This window comes from Lissotriton vulgaris, chromosome 3_1 (genome assembly GCF_964263255.1).
Source record: "Lissotriton vulgaris chromosome 3_1, aLisVul1.2, whole genome shotgun sequence".
NCBI lineage: Eukaryota > Metazoa > Chordata > Amphibia > Caudata > Salamandridae > Lissotriton > Lissotriton vulgaris.
This window is the reverse complement of record NC_141689.1, coordinates 1,935,402,308-1,935,421,850: the sequence shown is the minus strand read 5'-3', so window position 1 is coordinate 1,935,421,850 and position 19,543 is coordinate 1,935,402,308. Positions and strand designations below refer to the sequence as shown.

The 19,543-nt window shown below is 46.2% G+C and overlaps 1 protein-coding gene across 7 annotated transcripts in view; it reads left to right on the top strand.

Moving 5' to 3' along the window:
- CBR4 (carbonyl reductase 4) overlaps nucleotides 1-19,543 on the top strand; it is a 232,346-nt gene that overhangs the window by 163,122 nt on the left and 49,681 nt on the right. For 6 of the 7 annotated variants that reach the window (XM_086962412.1, XM_086962413.1, XM_086962417.1 and 3 more), the window contains one exon: nucleotides 17,759-17,893. The exons of the other annotated variant lie outside the window; for it this stretch is intronic. In XM_086962412.1, the coding sequence (XP_086818538.1) occupies nucleotides 17,759-17,893 (135 nt within the window). The remainder of the gene's footprint in view (nucleotides 1-17,758; nucleotides 17,894-19,543) is intronic. 7 annotated transcript variants of the gene reach the window in all.

The following is a 19,543-nucleotide window of genomic DNA, read 5'->3' as shown; positions in this document are numbered from 1 at the left end:
ATCTGAAAGCAAACCAACGAAAACCCAGGATAGAAATAGGTTCTCCCATATAACCTTCAGGGTGGATATCTGATGGCAATAACTTCTCACCAACATGTTGGATAAAAGAAGATTTCCACATTTCCTCATTAACAATGGTATAAGGTGAGCCCGAATCAGCATAGATTTTGACCACTACTCCACCAATACTCATTGTACAAATAGGTTTGTTAACCATGTCCTCATCTCTTATTCTTAAAACTAACTTATCATGAACATTCATTACCAAATTATCTTCTATGTCGTTCTCAAAATTTTCTTCCTCATCAATGTCATTTACAAAATTTACTTTACCCTTCTTTTTCCTGTTACATGCTTTTGTCAAATTGCCTTTCAAACCACAACTAGAACATTTAGCTTTCAGGCCAGGACATCCTGTGAAATCAGCCAGATGTTCCAAACTGTTGCATCTGTAACACTTAGGTTTAAAATTCGAGGAAGATTGAGGATGTTTAGTTGAAAAAGATTTGTTGTTAGAACCAAAAGATTGTCTAGAGTTATAACTAAACCTCTTTTTATCAGTAGCATTCACCTTGCCAACCACTTCATTAGTCAGTGCACTATTATCATTCTTTATCACGTTAGCGCACCTGCCAGACATTTCTGCTTTGCGTGCAATAGCAAGAATATCATCTAAGGGAGAATCCCCATTAATCCATAACCTATCCTGTATAGAAGCATTATAAGAATGCATAACAATTTGGTCTCTAATTAATTCTTCTTGTAGTACACCAAATTTACAGTCTAATGATAATTTTTTAAGGTCAGCAAGAAAATGATCAATGTTCTCATCTTTAGTCTGTTTTCTTGAAAAAAATTTGAATCTTGTTACGCCAATACACACTTTAGGAGCAAAGTAAGTGTCTAAATGTAAAAGCGCTAACATATAAACATTCAAATCACCTGGAAAAGAGGGTTTAGTCATAGTTTCATATACCTTTAGTCCAACAGGACCTAAAGAATGAAGAAGAAGTCTCTTTTTTTGAGCATGAGACATTTTTCCATCCTCATCTAATGCATCTATATAGTTACAGAAGTAAGGCTTCCATTCCAACCACTTAAGTGGTGGTTCACTACCAGAAACCCAGAATGCCTGAGGAGGGCTAATGTTGTAATTAGGTTGAGTCATTATAAATTAGAAAACCTAAAACCACAATAATTTAAAATCAAAAATGTGAAGTAATGCTGGATTAAGTACTTTAAATATTATCACTAATTGTGCTAGTACAAAAACTTATAAGGTGCTATACCAGTTAAATAGTATCACACTAAATTAAATCATCACTGTACTGAATACCGTAAAATAAATAATTATATAGAGAAATAAAGAAAGGTGTGCGAGTCACCGTTGATGGTAACACGCTGATGAAGTTGGAGAAGGTGTGCGAATCACCGTTGATGGTAACCCGCTGATGACGGTGGAGAAAGTGTGCGAATCACCGTTAATGGTAACCCGCTGTAGAAAATTGTTTAATCTTCCTTCCGATTCTTCAAAGATGGTAATGCGCTTGTTAAATCTTTCCTCTGAGTCTATACGAAGGTGTCCGTAACTTCAGGTTTAACCAAAGGGGCCGCCACAACGTGTTACGTCACACGCAATTACCCAGCATTCAAAGCGGAACGTCGAAGCGTCGAGGTGGAACGTCAGTGCGCCAAGTTGAAGATGAAACAGAAGGTGAATGTTTACTTTTGAATATGGTGCGAGCTTTGGAGCGAGCTGTGGTGCGAGCTGTGACGCGCTAATGGCAACAACGGTAAAGCGCTTCTTCCCTTAATTAACAATTAGTCACGCCAACATTTCATTTCCATTAGGATTCATAGTTAAAATCCAACAACGAAGGAGTTAATGTAAATCCTTTGTTTTTGCTCGAAATAGCTCGGTATTTAAAAACGCATGTAGTTTCAAAATGAACAGTGCTATAAAATATGCTCAAGCACCTTAAGATTATTCCAAAAGTAATTAGTCAATAAATAGTTGGTATATTTACCAAGGTAGATAATTGTCATCAGAGTTCTTTAACGTCCTTCCCAGTCCATTGAGGTAAAACAAAAAAAAATGTTAAAATCAGGTTGCAATAATATCCCACGTAGGTTCTGCTCTTCGAATCCCGTCGCCAGTGAAATGAAGATAAATTCAAGGAAATTAGGGTTGATGCTTTATTCAATCGAAGAGCACAGTACAAGTAATCCAGCAAGATCAGCATCAAGGAATAACTGACTCTTACAAAGGATGCACATCAACATGACATGTATAACATTCCACATTCAGTAATGACATAACTAGAATGTGTATGATTAAAGGAACAGTACAATAAGTAAGCAACACAACACCCTAGCAGACACCTGTGCTCAGCTGGACTCCTACTCACGCACACACCCCCTGCATACGCAAAGGATCGGGTGGTCATGCCTTCTCCAACCTCGCTCCTAAAGCCTGGAATTAGCTGCCCCTGAAAATCAGAGCTGCCTCCTCATTTTTTGGATACTGCTAGCAAATCTGGCTTTTCACCTAGACCAGACTCTGGCTCGGCATATACAGATCCTCTTTTAGCAATAGGATGCCCTCCAGGGTGAGTGGCCCACTATCCAAATAAACATAATGTAACAAATTATGCAGCAGGGTTGTCTAAATTATACGGTAACAAAATGCAAATTATGTGGCATAATGTGGCACATTTTGTGTTCATATTAACTCATTATTTTCAAACCTTTACATGTTAACACTATCTGGGCAGATGTTTCACCCACTTAGTACCACTTTCACACTCAAACACAGAAGTAAACAACCAAAAGGTGGGCAGTCAACCTTTGCGAAGGGCTCCACTATGACATAACCTGGTTCATTGCATTTTAGTATCTTTTGATCCGTCTGAACCACAAAATAATTTTTTGTTGAAGTTTTCAAATTATACAGCATGTAATGGATTATGTGGCAAAGTGGCAAATCCATAATAATGTGGAAACCGCCACAGCCGCAAAATCATATCATTCCAGCGACCGGCCCAAAGCCAATCCCTCCAAGCCAACACCTGCACCCCTGAATTTGGTTTAGTTGTAGCAAGGCGTGCACTAACGTCTCCCAATATGCTTTGGTGCCAGTTGCAAACCCCCAAAATGGTTTAGTTGTAATGGGGTGCAAACCTTCCTGAAAGGGTGACCTGGAGACTGGTATAGACTACCCAAGTTGTCAGCTTCAGGATGGGATGCAGACTTTCGAAACTGAAGATGTGCATTTTTATGGGTAACTTTTAGATAAAGTGTGAATTGAGGAAGGGTCAATGTTTTGATTTTAGATAATCTGAATTAGGCTCAGGCTTTTGCTATATACCAGTGACATATGTGTTCTACCAACAATTGATACTTGTGTCCTACAACAATAGACCAGGATGCCTCCGTCTCCCACCTAAATGGATTCCTATTTAAATTAGACAACTCCTTTTTGCATTAAATGCGATGAGAATTCAAACATTCGTCTGTGTGTCTGTTTCCTCGTGAGATCAATAATAATGGTCTGAGTTAGAGTAACTCGTTAGTAAAGTTATTTCCATGGGTATTTTCTGACTCTTCGGCGCTGGTGAAATCTCTCTCTTATTATAACATTTATTATGCTGACCTGATCCAACAGCCTTACAAAAATGCTTTTCTGTTTGTGGCAGTGGCCCTGAACACCACATGTTTTGTGTTTTTTTATTTTTTGTTTTACTTTTTTGCCTCTGTTGTGGTATATTTGTGCTTGTATTGTGCATATATATATCGCTTCTACGAAAATTGTCTTTTAATTCACAAGTGTTAAGTGCTTGTCTGTTGACAGGTTTGCTTATATCACTTGTTTTTACTTTTTCCTGTTATATATAAAAATAATTGACTTTAATTGCATGCAAAGTTATTTTAATGGCTTGCCTTTTAGGTGCCACTTTTTTCCCCGGACGAAAGACGTTCACCCTCTGCACTACATTTTTTTATTCATAATTGTATAAGTGATGTTGCCAAGATGGCGACAGGAACAGTCGCATAACTTTGAGCTCTGTCCTGGTGCTGCGAAGATCCTGCTGATATTGTTGTTTGGTCCCCCCATCCTGCAGGAGAGAATGCTCGCGGAGCCACCTGTTGCCTGGTGCACCACCAGGATGCCATGGCGGGCTATGGGCACTCCCCAAGTACATTGGGAACTCCCACGGAACGTAGAGCCCAGTGGACGGCGAAGACCGATGCTGGTGTTTCTGCCCCCTTCAAAGGCCTGGGATGAGGCTGATCAGCTGGCCGACCATGGAGGATCCTGGGGACCCTAGGGAGACCTCTGAGCCGTAAAACATTCGAGCGGGAGCCCCGTACCGCGAGGAGGCTGTGGTAGGCCCCTGGGGCTGCGATGAGGGCGGGTGAGTCTACCCCTCTCCATCTTAATACTCTGAGAGGCCTGGAGCCGCGCGGAGCCAGGATGGGCGACTAAAGCGAGTGAAACTGCTTGCCAGCTCCGGGGGGAAATCTCATGGCATTAGTGGTCAAGGCGGGAGCTTCGGACCGCAGAAAGACACGGTGGTGCCCGCTGAGGTTGTGACAAGAGTGGGTGAATTTACCCCTCCCCATCTGGAGATGCAGAGAGCCCTGGGTCCACGAGGAGGGAGGCACCTGGGGAATTTATCAGAGCACATCAGTCCCGGCGGGAGCTCCAGACCATGGGAAGACATCAGTGGGGCCCGTGAGGCCGCAACGGTTGTGGGCAAGTCTTCCCTATCCCCTCTTGAGACCCTCAGCGGTCTGCAAGGAGACTGGTCGAGCAGCCAAAGAGAGGCAATAGCTTGCCAGCACCAGAGGACACTGTCAAGGCACCAGCGGTTTGGGCGGGTGCTCAGGACCCCAGAAATACAGGAGCAGGCCTGACAGAGGCTGCAGCAGGGTCAGGTTAGCCTCCCCTCCTTTGACTCTGGGAGAACCTGGGTCCACGCAAGGCCTGGTTGAGCTAACTAGCTTGCTGGCTCTGGGGGACAGCATTGAGGTGACACAGTGCTGGAGAGGAGCCCTTGGCCTGACAAGACCGCTTTATGCCAATTCTAGATTCTGAAGGAGCATGTGGGCTTTCCCCTCTCCCCCATTAGCACAGGGGGATTGGTGACTACTCGAGGCCTGAACAGACACCTGAAAAGCCCCCAAACATTCACTGGTTGGTGCACTAGTATAGAATGTTGGTACACTTTCAGTTTTAGCAGCCTGCTGAGATTTCTGGGCAGATTTCGCCCATTAGATTGCAGCAAGGCGGCCTTTAGAGACTCTTGCGCCCCAGTAAGGAGCGCTGCTGGTACTGGACTGGCTGGTGGGCATAAGGAGGTCACCACTATTCCACTCTTGCAGAGTTTAGTACCTGCTGTGGGTGCCCACCCGGCTCACTACGCACCCATATAAGACGGACCATTGGCCGTGGTTGTGGCTCACTTGTGTAGTGGGCCACCTCTACCCAGTCCTGGACAAGTTGGAGGACCGAGAACGCCCCTGAACTGAGGAGCGGGTGAAGGACATACAGCAGGGACCATGCCCACCGCAGAGGTAGGGGGTATTTGTGGGCCATGGCCTAGCTATACCCTTGAACAATTCTTGCAACGCAAGGACGGTAAAACAGAAGGGTTTCAAGGCGGGGGAGAGCCACCTGGCTGCCTCCTTGATTGGCTAGAACTCTGCCCAGTCTGGGGCACCTCTCATTGTGGAACATATGCTGCAGGACACCAATACTATATTCACGGAGCATCTCTGAAGCCAAAGTTGGACACACTGATCACTGGCATGGGCATCATATGGAAGGCCGATCAGACTACAATGACATTAGGGTGATGGGACTACCTGAGGGGATGCAGGGCACGAGCATAGACCTGTACATGGAGCAATGGCTGCCGCAAGTGGTCCTGGGAGGCAAGACTTCCACCTTCGTTTCGGTGGAGCGGGCACATCAAGGAGCAGCCAGGTCCCCTCTGCCTGGAGCACCTCTATTCCTGTAGTGGTGCGGTTGTTCAACGACCGCCACAGGCAAAACATTCAGCATATTGTCCAAACCAAAAGACCCTGGCAAGTGGAAAATCAAGCAGTTACGATTTTCCCAGACTACACACAGGATCTTCAGAAGCAGGATCCTCCTATTGTTTGGTGAAGCAAAAACGTAGGCAATTGGGGCTCAAGTATGCTTTGATAGTCCTGGCCAAACTAGAGGGTCCTAAGGGGAGATAAGGCTGGTATTTTTCAATCGACACAGGAGACCTGGAAGTGGTTAGAGGCCAGGAAGAGAGCGTCTGCCCTGGAGCCAGACTGAGAATGATGGGGGATTGAGGGGGGCGTAGAACAGACGCCAATTTGCCCGTAAGCTCAGAACCCGAATGTCTGAAGATCAAGCGGCACATTAGAGGGCACTGGTGGTGGCTGAACTGGAAAGAGTGGGATCCCCTGACTTAGGCTTTTGTAGCTTAGATGCCACTGGGGTGCCCCAATTGTGTGGCTTCCTCCCGAATTAGATCCTGGAGGCATTTTTGGGAGGTTCCCGTGTCACTCCAATTACGGCGGATCTCTTGTAAGGACTCTGGTACTACTGAGTACTTTTTGCTCCATGATGTGGGGAGTGGCACTATCTATGCTGATACCCTTGGCTGCGGCACTGAGGACTTGAGATGTTGGGGTAATGGGGTGGGAAAGACACTACACTGGAGGCGGCGCTTGGGGAAATGTGAGCTTCCTCAGTGTACTTAGTAGTTGTCATGCGACACACCACACCATCTACAGGAAATGTACTTTGGCTAATTGTATTTCACAAGGTTTGTGTCAGGATGCAGCACTGTTGTGCAACGGCCTGGGTAAGGGAGTTGAGGGGAACTGTTTCATGTAATTCTATGTGTGTGTGTGATGATCAACCCCTTCTTGCTCCGCTGCCTCAGACCCCTTTGGAGATTGGATGTACAGACTTAACAAGGTTCTACAAGAATATACTCTAATCACATGGCGTATGAGAGGCATTTGTTGCTATATCAAGCAACACAGTGTTTAGGCTTATTTAAGAAGGCTCCAAGCACTTTGCATGTGTAATTGCGCAGGTGTTGGCAGGGTGGAGTCTTTGGCGCCACCTATTCGGGCTATGCGGGAGGAGTGCTGCTGTGGGTGCCCCTTGGTGTCCCATTCACTGTCTCCCACACTAGGATAGACCCGGAGGGACTCTTTGTGGTGGTGGAGGGAGCCCTGGATGGGTTACCATTGTCCTTGGTGGCAGTTTATGCCCCGAACGCTGGACAGGCGTCCTTCTTTGCATCCCTGACACCCACACTTTTGGCTGATCATCGCTCGGATGTTAAGACTTTAATGAGGTCATGGATATCAAGAAGCACACGTAAACGCCCCCGTTACTGGGGGCATAGCCCTGCAAGTCTCCCAGCAGCTACACACGTGGGCACACAACATGTAGGTGGAGAGGATATGGTGGCTGCTACATCCTGAAGATAGGGAATACTCCCAATAATCGGCAGTACATACACTCCAGACTAGACATGGTATTTGGCTCCACTGACTTGGTCCCGCAGTGCACATGAGGAATACTTGGGTCGTAGCCTTTTGGATCACAACCCCTTGTGATATCACTCATGAGGGGGAGAGCTAGACAGAAGATCCCCACTTGGCACTAGGATAGACCCGGAGGGACTCTTTGTGGTGGTGGAGGGAGCCCTGGATGGGTTACCATTGTCCTTGGTGGCAGTTTATGCCCCGAACGCTGGACAGGCGTCCTTCTTTGCATCTCTGACACCCACACTTTTGGCTGATCATCGCTCAGATGTGAAGACTTTAATGGGGTCATGGATCTCAAGAAGCACACGTACACGCCCCCGCTACTGGGGGCACAGCCCTGCACAGTCTCCCAGCAGCTACACACGTGGGCACACAACATGTAGGTGGAGAGGATATGGTGGCTGCTACATCCTAAAGATAGGGAATACTCCCAATACTCGGCAGTGCATACACTCAAGACTAGACATGGTATTTGGCTCCACCTACTTGGTCCCGCAGTGCACACGAGGAATACTTGGGTCGTACCCTTTTGGATCACAACCCCTTGTGATATCACTCATGAGGGGGAGAGCTAGACAGAAGATCCCCACTTGGCACTTAGCCACATCTGCCCGTAATGATGCAGAGTCTGTACTCAGATAGGCGAAGCCATGGAGTGATACTTATTACCTCCTGCTTGAATGGGGTGTTTTTAAGGGTGATTCTAAAGGGGAAGGGTGCGTGAAAACAGTGTATGGTGTGAGAAAGGTCCAGACGGCAGAAGTGCTTACTGTGGCAGACTGCATTGGGGCGCTAGAAAAAGAACTTGTGACATCCCCAGACTGTTGTGCGGTATTGATTGAGCTGCAAAAGGAATATGGGACACTTTAGTGCAGGTTGTCGAATTTTGAATATAACACCTGCCTTCAGTGAGAACACGAGTTGGGAGACAATGCCTTCTGCTTATTGGCTTGGCTGTTGAGGTTGGAGTTCCACAGTTGTCCCATACCAGCTCTCTCCGGTCGGACGGGTGGTGAATTCGAAGCCGGAGATCAGTGTGACATTTGAGGAATAAGGAGTGATATGAGAAGGCCTTGGGGGTAACGATGGACACAGTTTCCGCATATCTGACCGAGGGTGAGAATCCCCACATTCAACCCTCTACACCGGCAGGAACAGGATGATCCATTGACCTTAGAGAAACTAAAGGGGGGATAGCACAGATTGCACGTGGGTAGGTAGCAGGCACTGATGGCTTCCCAGTCGAGTTCTGTGCTTACTACCATGCCCAGTTGGCACCTTTGCTGTTAAAGGTTTACGAAGCAGATGTGTTTTGTGGGTCCCTCCCGAGCTCCCTGAGGGAGGCCGTGATAGTGGTACTCACAAAGCCTGGCCATGATCTATTGATCTATTGAATGTGACGTCTTACCGCCCTTTATTTCTTCTAAATCTAGGTTACAAGGTGCTTGGCAAGGTCCTGGCTCATCGCTTAGTGGAGGTGTTAGACCTGGCTTTTTCAGCTGGTTTATCCCTAGACTTTTTGGTTTTTTTACCTCCTCTTTTTGACCCTGTTGTGGTTGGCTTTATAACTCTGGGCACTTTACCACTGCTGACCAGCGCTAAAGTGCATATGCTCTCACTGTAAATTGTTGTTATGGATTGGTTATTCCATGATTGGAATATTTAATTTAGATTTCAGTTCCTAGTATAGTGGGTGTCCAGGACCTGTAAATCAAAAGCTGCTAGTGGGCTCGCTTCATTGATTGTGCCACCCACATAAGCAGCCTGTAAATGTAACTCGGGCCTGCCATTGTAGCGTCTGAGTGCAGTCTAGTACTGCCATGTCGACCTGGCAAGTGCACCACTTGCCAGGCCCTAACTTTCCCTTTTTTATTTTTAAACATGTGAATCACCCCTAAGGTAGGCCCATGGTACCCCGGTGCGCAGGGTTCAGTGTTAGTGAAAGATAGGACATGCCATGATGTCCTGATAGTGAATTAATGCCAATTTCATTTCTCACTATTAAAAGGCTATCTGTCCCATATGATAGAATGGGAGTTTATTTATGACATCTTATAAATATATCTTCCCATTGGGACACGATAGAAAGATGGAGTTTAATATGCCTCAACTCAGAATATCAAAATGCATCTTTTAGTAAAGATGATTTTTATGTTGTGTGTTTGAAAATACCACTTTTAAAAAGTGGGTATTTCATGTTGGGGTAATGGAGTGGGAAAGACACTACACTGGAGGCGGCGCTTGGGGAAATGTGAGCTTCCTCAGTGTACTTAGTAGTTGTCATGCGACACACCACACCATCCACAGGAAATCTTCTTTGGCTAATTGTATTTCACAAGGTTTGTGTCAGGATGCAGCACCGTTGTGCAACAGCCTGGAAAAGGGAGTTGGGGGGAACTGTTTCATGTAATTCTATGTGTGTGTGTGTGATGATCAACCCTTTCTTGCTCTGCTGCCTCAGACCCCTTGGGAGATTGGATGTACAGACTTAACAAGGTTCTACAAGAATATAGTCTAATCACATGGTGTATGAGAGGCATTTGTTGCTATGTCAAGCGACATAGTGTTTAGGCTTACTTAAAAAGGCTCCAAGCACTTTGCATGTGTAGAGGAGATGCACCTCACGGAGGTAGAATTCGCAAAATCGCGCAGGTGTTGGCAGGGTGGAGTCTTTGGCGCCACCTATTCGGGATATGCGGGAGGAGTGCTGCTGTGGGTGCCCCTTGGTGTCCCATTCACTGTCTCCCACACTAGGATAGACGCGGAGGGACTCTTTGTGGTGGTGGAGGGAGCCCTGGATGGGTTACCGTTGTCCTTGGTGGCAGTTTATGCCCCAAACGCAGGACAGGCATCCTTCTTTGCATCTCTGACACCCACACTTTTGGCTGATCATCGCTCAGATGTGAAGACTTTAATGGGGTCATGGATCTCAAGAAGCACACGTACACGCCCCCGCTACTGGGGGCACAGCCCTGCACAGTCTCCCAGCAGCTACACACGTGGGCACACAACATGTAGGTGCAGAGGATATGGTGGCTGCTACATCCTAAAGATAGGGAATACTCCCAATACTCGGCAGTACATACACTCAAGACTAGACATGGTATTTGGCTCCACCTACTTGGTCCCGCAGTGCACACGAGGAATACTTGGGTCGTACCCTTTTGGATCACAACCCCTTGTGATATCACTCATGAGGGGGAGAGCTAGACAGAAGATCCCCACTTGGCACTTAGCCACATCTGCCCTTAATGATGCAGAGTCTATACTCAGATAGGCGAAGCCATGGAGTGATACTTATTACCTCCTGCTTGAATGGGGTGTTTTTAAGGGTGATTCTAAAGGGGAAGGGTGCGTGAAAACAGTGTGTGGTGTGAGAAAGGTCCCGACGGCAGAAGTGCTTACTGTGGAAGACTGCATTGGGGTGCTAGGAAAAGAACTTGTGACATCCCCAGACTGTTGTGCGGTATTGATTGAGCTGCAAAAGGAATACTGGAGACTTTAGTGCAGGTTGTCGAATTTTGAATATAACACCTGCCTTCAGTGAGAACATGAGTTGGGAGACAATGCCTTCTGCTTATTGGCTTGGCTGTTGAGGTTGGAGTTCCACAGTTGTCCCATAACAGCTCTCTCCGGTCGGGCGGGTGGTGAATTCGAAGCCGGAGATTAGTGTGACATTTAAGGAATAAGGAGTGATATGAGAAGGCCTTGGGGGTAACGATGGACACAGTTTCCGCATGTCTGACCGAGGGTGATAATCCCCACATTCAACCCTCTACACCGGCAGGAACAGGATGATCCATTAACCTTAGAGGAACTAAAGGGGGGATAGCACAGATTGCACGTGGGTAGGTATCAGGCACTGATGGCTTCCCAGTCGAGTTCTGTGCTTACTACCACACCCAGTTGGCACCTATGCTATTAAAGGTTTACGAAGCAGATGTGTTTTGTGGGTCCCTCCCGAGCTCCCTGAGGGAGGCCGTGATAGTGGTACTCACAAAGCCTAGCCATGATCTATTGATCTATTGAATGTGACGTCTTACCGTCCTTTATTTCTTCTAAATCTAGGTTACAAGGTGCTTGGCAAGGTCCTGGCTAATCACTTAGTGGAGGTGTTAGACCTGGCTTTTTCAGCTGGTTTATCCCTAGACTTTTTGATTTTTTACCTCCTCTTTTTGACCCTGTTGTGGTTGGCTTTATGACTCTGGGCACTTTACCACTGCTGACCAGTGCTAAAGTGCATATGCTCTCACTGTAAATTGTTGTTATGGATCGGTTATTCCATGATTGGAATATTTAATTTAGATTTCAGTCCCTAATATAGTGGGTGCCCAGGACCTGTAAATCAAAAGCTGCTAGTGGGCTCGCTTCACTGATTGTGCCACCCACATAAGCAGCCTGTAAATGTAACTCGGGCCTGCCATTGCAGCGTCTGAGTGCAGTCTAGTACTGCCATGTCGACCTGGCAAGTGCACCACTTGCCAGGCCCTAACTTTCCCTTTTTTTTAAACATGTGAGTCACCCCTAAGGTAGGCCCAAGGTACGCAGGGTTCAGTGTTTGTGAAAGGTAGGACATGCCCTGATGTCCTGATAGTGAATTAATGCCAATTTCATTTCTCACTATTAAAAGGCTATCTGTCCCATATGATAGAATGGGAGTTTATTTATGACATCTTATAAATATATCTTCCCATTGGGACACAATAGAAAGATGGAGTTTAGTATGCCTGAACTTAGAATATCAAAATGCATCTTTTAGTAAAGATGATTTTTATGTTGTGTGTTTGAAAATACCACTTTTAAAAAGTGGGTATTTTCATGTTTAGCCATCCTGTGTGCCTCTCCTGGTTTGTGTATTGACTGTCTGGCTTTGGAGTTACAGGGGCTAGGTATGTGCTTCCTCTCAGACAGCCACCGGGGGGTTTGGGTTTGATGTGCGTCCTGCCTTTCCTGAATGAGTCAGGGTTGTGGTGAATAGACCCAGGCTACATTCAGAGTAGGGGGGATGAGTTCTCACTAGCACCTGAATAGGCCCGGTCTGCATTTAGAGTGGTGAGAGGAGATTTCCCTTGCACCTGGATACGCCCGGTCTGCCTTACACAAGGCTGTCTCCACCTCCTGCGGGCATCTGCACCAGAGAGGACAGAACTGGTTTTGTCTGGGCAAAGAGCTTCTCTGCCACCAGATAACAAAGGCATTTTTCTATAAAAACTGGGGCCCAGACCCCTGAACTTTAGATTACTGCTGAACTAAGGAACCTGCCAGGAAGAAGGACCGGGAAAGGTGGAGGAGGAGTACTGCCCCAGTACTGTTGGGGTTGGCCTGCAGTGGTTTCTTCTTTCTTGTGTAGGGAAAGGACTGGACTGTGCTTTCATCATACTACTGTTAGAGCTTTCTCCATGGTCTTGAAGTAGAGCTTGCCTCCTGTTGGAAGTCTCAGGGATAAAAAACGACTTCAAAGATAATTTCTGGAAATGAAGAGGAACCTTTGCCAAGGAGAAGAGCTGGAGAAACTGAGGAGGAATACTGCCCATGTGCTGTTTGCTGTCTGGGGTTGGCCTGCAGTGGCTGTTTCTGCCAGGGAACGGGGAAAGCACTTTACTGTGTGCTGTGTCCCCTGTTTGAAGAAGATCTCCAAGGAATTGAAATAGAGCTTGCCTCCTGTTAAGAAGTCTCAGGGCCACAAATGACTTCCTGCAACTCTGCTGGTGCTGCTAGACTCCGCCATCTGTGAGTCCTACCCTTGCCTGAGGTGCAGTCAAAAGGCCTCAGAAGTGGTTTTTGCAGCTGTTCTCTGCAAGAACCAGCGTGAAGCATCGTGAAACCATGCAAAGCCTCTCGGAACCGACGCAGGGCATTGCAAAGCCGCGCTGAGTCCCACCGGGTGACGTAAAGCCTCGCCGCGCAGCACCCAGCACTGACGCCAGACGCTGTGAAGCCTCGCAAAGTGATGCCTCACCCTAGCGGGCAAAGCAAAAACAAGGAGATGATGGACGAAGCGCTGAAACTTTTCAGACACTCACCCTAGTCACAGATCTGGGTTGAATCCATAATCGTTCTTTAGATCACTTCGCCACCCAAGTTCAGACCTAGATATGACCCATTGCCTCATTGGAACAGTCCATCCCAAACTGCCAAGCCAGGTCTTCGAATGACCGGAAACAAGCATCCTGGGACCGGTTTCAGAGTAACACCCCTCATGAGTCAGGCTAGCTTGAATCCAGTGGCAAAGTTAGCAAGGGACCCACGTATGAGCATACCCTGCAAACTTAGTGCGAACAAAGCAAGCACAAGGAGATGATGGGCGGAGCGCTGAAACTAGGCACACCCCCAGTTACAGATCTGGGTTGAATCCATCATCGTTCTTTAGCTCACTTCGCCACCTTTGGTGCGCAACACATCGCACTTGGGCGCCAACCCCCAGATTCATCATTGTCCCGTTTTGCGAGTCCTTAATAGCGATTATTACGGAATCGCTATTAAGGACTTGCAAAACGGGATTCATGTAGAAATCGCAATTTTATTTGCGATTTCTACAGCTTCCTTATTTGCGATTAGCAAATTGCTAATCGCAAATAAGGATGCGATTCCAAGGGTGCCAGGGGTGTCCAAAGGACACCCTGTAGCACCCCTGAAATGTAAATATAGACAGATGTTGCGCACACACATGTCCAAAGGACATGTGTGTGTGTAACATACAACTTAGAAAAATGCACTAAAGTGCATTTTTCTCAGTTTTCGCTATTTACCACGAAGTCAGACTTTGCGGAAAATAGCGGCCAAAAATAGCGATTTCGCAATTCTAATTTGTTTCATGAATTGCATTTAAGGAATCTCAAATAGAGATTCCTTAAATTCAATTCCTCGCAATTTAGCGATTTCGCAAAATGCGATTTTTGCATTTGGGATGATGAATCCCAAATGCAAAAAAAGCGCTCGCAAAGGGCCTGATTCTGCGAATCTGGCCCTTTGCGAGCCGATTCTAGCTTCATGAATCAGGCTGCAAGTCTTTAAGAACCACAGTAAGAAGCCGACGCATCACCTCCCCTGCATGGCAGTAAGGAACCGACGCATCACCCTCTCTGGGCGTGAGGAACGGATGCAACTCCTTTCCTGTGGCTGTTTTTGTTTGCGAGTGTGACGCATTCAAGGTACTTTGTGTTGAAAGTGTTGCATCCATAGTTTGCTATGGACAGAATTGTTTCTACCTTTTGAAAGTCATATTTTGATTACTGTATTATGGAGTTTTGTCATTTTGGTCTTGTTTGGTTTAGATAAAGATTTTATTTTTCTAAATTGGTGTGGTGTCCATTTGTATTATTTTCACTGTATTACTTTATGTGTGCACAAATGCTTTACACACTGCCTCTGAGATAAACCTGTCTGCTCGTGCCAAACTACCAAGGGGGTGAGCAGTGGTTATTTCGGAAGTGTATCCCTCCTTACCCTGACTAGGAAGAAGGGTTCCTACTTGGACAAAGGTGCAAACCATTGCCAACTGGAGACCCCCATTTATAACAAGGGGGTTGGCACATCAGTTCATTCGGACCAGAATGGTTTTATACCAGGGCGTAATACATTCCTTAGCTTGTGACTGCTGTTTCATAGCACAGACAGGGCAAGATGGACAGGGACGGCTGGATAGGTTGTGTCCTTGGATCTTGAAAAAGCGTTTGACACCTTGGGTTGGCCATACTTTATGGCTGTCATGCAGCAAATGAAAATTGGATTGTCCTTTCTTAGATGGGTTGTGCCCGGGTGCACACCGGGAGAGTAATTTTGGATCTGTTCCCGGTTGCCAGGGGGGCAAGGCAACAATGCCCCTTGTCCCCTTTATTATTTGCCTTGGTGATGGTACCACTGGCATGTCTATTGCAGGATCGGGCACCGCAGTGGGGCCTCATGTTACTGGGGCAGCCACAGACCATATCATTATATGCAGATGATGCACTTGTGTACCTGAGAGCATACCTTGCTGATCTGCCAGGAGTGATATTGGTACTAGATGACTTTGAGAGAAAGTCAGGGATCTGCATCAGATGGGACAAGTCCTGCCTGTTTCCCCTGACAACACGAACAGCAGGCTAGAGAAAGACTTTCCCATAGGCTGATTTGGACTGGCAGTTTGACACCATTAAATACCTGGGGGTGCAGGGATTTCAAGGGAAGGACGCCTTAATAGAGAGAAACCTAGGCAGGACCATGACCTCCATTGGTCGCATCTCTTCCTTTCTGGACCGGCTTATCACTGGGCAGAATTGCCATTTCTAAATGTTGGTGCTGCCCAGACTGTTGTACTTTTTTGCAGCAATCTGATGATCATACAGAAGGCATTATTTTGGGAACTGCTGGGTATATTGACGACCCTAATATGGGGTGACGTTAGATGGTGAGTGGCCCTTAGTAAGATATATACCCCCTTAGATGGGGGCGACTGGATGCCCCCAATTAGGAGTTTTAATATGTAGTGGCCCAGCTGCACTGGCCAATGCGATGGTTAGCTCGAGCTCCACAACTTGAATATGCGGGGGTGGTGAACGAATTGGGGGGATGACCCCTCTTACACAAGCTGCTGGATACCACTCCGCTCAGAGCTCCCGACAGTGTCTTGCTAAGGGTAGCTGTACTCACATGGAGGTGTTATGCTTGTGAAGTTGCAAAATCAATGCCTTATGCTCCCAGCTTTCCCATATGGGTGATGCCGTAGTGTATGGATTTGAGGGTGGCCTACTGGACTAGAGACTGGGAGAAGTAGATATCCAGTCTTGGGCTGATGTGATGTTTGAGGAAGGGCTGCACACATTTGAAGAACTGAAACTTGAGGGGTTTGTGCCAAAGCTATTACGTACATATGCACTACTTTGCAGCAGCACTCCGCCGGAGGAACTGCGATACTGAGGAACTGACGAAAAGCCACGCTGTCCATCGATAAATTGGATAAGGTGTGGACACTGCCTTCAGTCAGTTTGACAGGTGACATGCAATGCTCGATTTCGACGTATTCAATTTCACTACCTTCACCACACATATATGACCCCAAGGAGGATCAGGAGGATGGGCCCGGGGCAGGTAGCAAAGGCTTTAGGTGTATGACGAATAAAGCAAACTTTTGTACACATGGTATGGATGTGTGTGGTGATATCCCCCTTTTGACTGCAAGTGACTCAAAGTGTGGTGAAGGTGACAAGCTGCCTGTTCCCACTGGACCCCGTCCAGTGTTTACTGGACACAGGATATATTTCTGTGAAGAAGGAGGGACAACTGGGGTTTTAGCACGTGGCCTTGATCCTTTTCTAAGTGATGTATCACCATGTCGTGGAAAATGGCTGCAGCTACTCTGAGTCAGTGGCGAGCTGAAATGTCTAAATGGGTTGTAGCTGAGCAAGTGGTACATGGAATGGTATGCACAAGGGGAAGAGAAGAGGATCCTCTGAGCAGCTGGGATATTTACCTGTAGAAGCTGGGACAAAATTCAGATTACCACCCCCTGTGAAGGCACCTTCACCCCAACTGGAGATGGGGGAAATCACATCACCGACCATTTGCTCCACGGGGGTAGCCTTGTGACAGCGAGTTGCAGGAGCTGATTGTCTGCCAATAAGCATTGTGAGTGACACTTGAAAGGAGGGAATCCTGATGGGGAACAAAGAAACGATCAGGGCACTGGGTGACGCGGAAGAGGGGGTGGGGCTGTATATACACACACCTGGTTTAGTTTGTTGTACCATTTTTTCTTTTTTACATTGTTCATGATCAAACTTAAATAGGTTTGTTGCCTTTGCTTATTCTACGAATTCTTCTTGTATGCCTAACATATTCTTTCTGTTATGCTTGTTCGGCTTTCTTGCTCCTCCTTGATGGACAGTATCTATGTAGGGGAGCGAAAGGCCTGATCATGTTATGTTGTCTGTTATGATCAAACATGAGCGATGTGCCTCTGACATGCCTTCTCTGGCTAAAGGTGTTGGTACTGGAAGTGATTTATGGATTTTCTACACGTCCAAAATACAATAAACATATATATTTTTTAAAATATACCTGAACGATAACATAAAGAACCTTATAATGTTACCATTAATATTTTTCATTGGATACCGTGACTTAAACCAGAAATGCTTAAAACACATGTTAGCACCTGTGAAGCTACTGCAGCATTTGGTCATGTGTTGCTCTTTCCTGTTTACCCCCACAGGAAGCATTAGTGGACAGAAAGGGAATGCTGGTCAGTGTGTGTACAGCGCAAGCAAAGCAGGGCTGGTGGGATTCTCACGCGCGCTTGCAAAAGAAGTGGCAAGGAAAAACATTCGAGTAAACGTGGTGGCCCCAGGTCAGTCTCGCTTAAGATGATGTAATCCTTTTTCTAAACTTAAAATAACTATGTTTTGGGACGATTGTAAGAGTTTATTTTGTTTAATTGCAAATCAAGTGTATAAGATCAAAATTTAAAATCGGTGTGTATATCATCCATAAAGTCCTGTTATGCACTTTATCATTGCTTTGACCCCTTCAGTGCGGCGTACGTTCAGCGGACGTCGCGTGCACTACCTCGGTAGTGCTGCGCACGTCCGCTGAACGTTCCGCATTAGAACGTTCCACACCAGCACGGAACGCTCGGCGCAGCGGAGGGGTTAAAGCTGCACTATCATTGTTTGTTTTGATCCAGGAGCTAATCAGATTGATCAAAAAGTTGCATGCCTATAGTAAGCCATGCATAATACACTTTTAAACTCTCTTTTTGGAATTACCAAAGAACATTCTTTTACATTATTACTTACTGTATACTTACTATAAAACAAGAATTAATTCACCTAAACCTCCTCAAAGCTATCAGGAGCTCATACAACAAGAAAATCAAGGGTGCTAAAGCTGATTTCTTCAGATCTCAACTTAATCGAGCCATAAATCACCCCAAGAAACTTTTCGAAATTGTTAATCAACAATCGATCAAAGCGCCCATCTGCACTGTCCCTGGTAAAGGCACTCCTACTTGCGATGAATTGGCCGCCTTCTTTGTCGAAAAAACCTCAAGCATCAATATAGACCTAGAACTAAAAAGGGCTCTTCTTCCAAATTCTGGAAGCACTGCTCCAAAAAACCACCGGGGACTGCCTGTCCTCCCTAGTACTAGACCCAAGAATAATGTCTCTTGGCACACATTTACACCCCTCAGTGAAAATGACATCTATAACACTCTTCATGCCATCAAACCTTCCAACCACTTCAATGACCTTCTACCTCCTCCCATTTTCTAAGAAATTAAAGCTGCCATCCTACCCATTTGGGCAAAGATTGTTAACGCTTCATTACTGCAAGGCATGATACTGACTGCCTAAAAGCAGCAGAAGTATCCCCCATTCTAAAAAAACACAAACGCAGACAGTTCTGATCTCAATAACTTCTGTCCTATCACGAACATCCCCATGCTGGCGAAACTTTTAGAAAAGTGTGTTCAATCTCAACTCTGTGCTCACATTGAGAAATTCCAACTGTTTGATCAACATCAATCAGGCTTTCGGAGAGGCCACAGCACAGAATAAGCACTCACTCACCTCCTGGATGACATTTTAAAGTTGCTAGACCAAAATGATTCCTGCCTCCTTATTCTCCTTGACTTATCTGTTGCCTTCGACACTGTTAACCACAGCAAATTACTTTCCACTCTAGAACACCGGATGGGTCTTTCAGGTGTGGTTTTGCAATGGTTCTCTTCCTTTCTCCACATCAGATCTCAAAGGATCAAAGTGAATCAATCCCTATCTCAGCCGTCTACAGTCTTGATCGGGGTTCCACAAGGGTCTGCCCTTTCACCCATACTTTTCAATCTATTCCAGGAACTTTTAACTACTGCCCTGAATTCAGCGAACATTCTCTTTCTCATGTACGCAGACGACACTCAACTTTATATGAAAGCCTCCACCCCGGAAGACTTCATTTCACTCAACTCCATCTTGATGAACACCCAAAACTGGCTCACTTA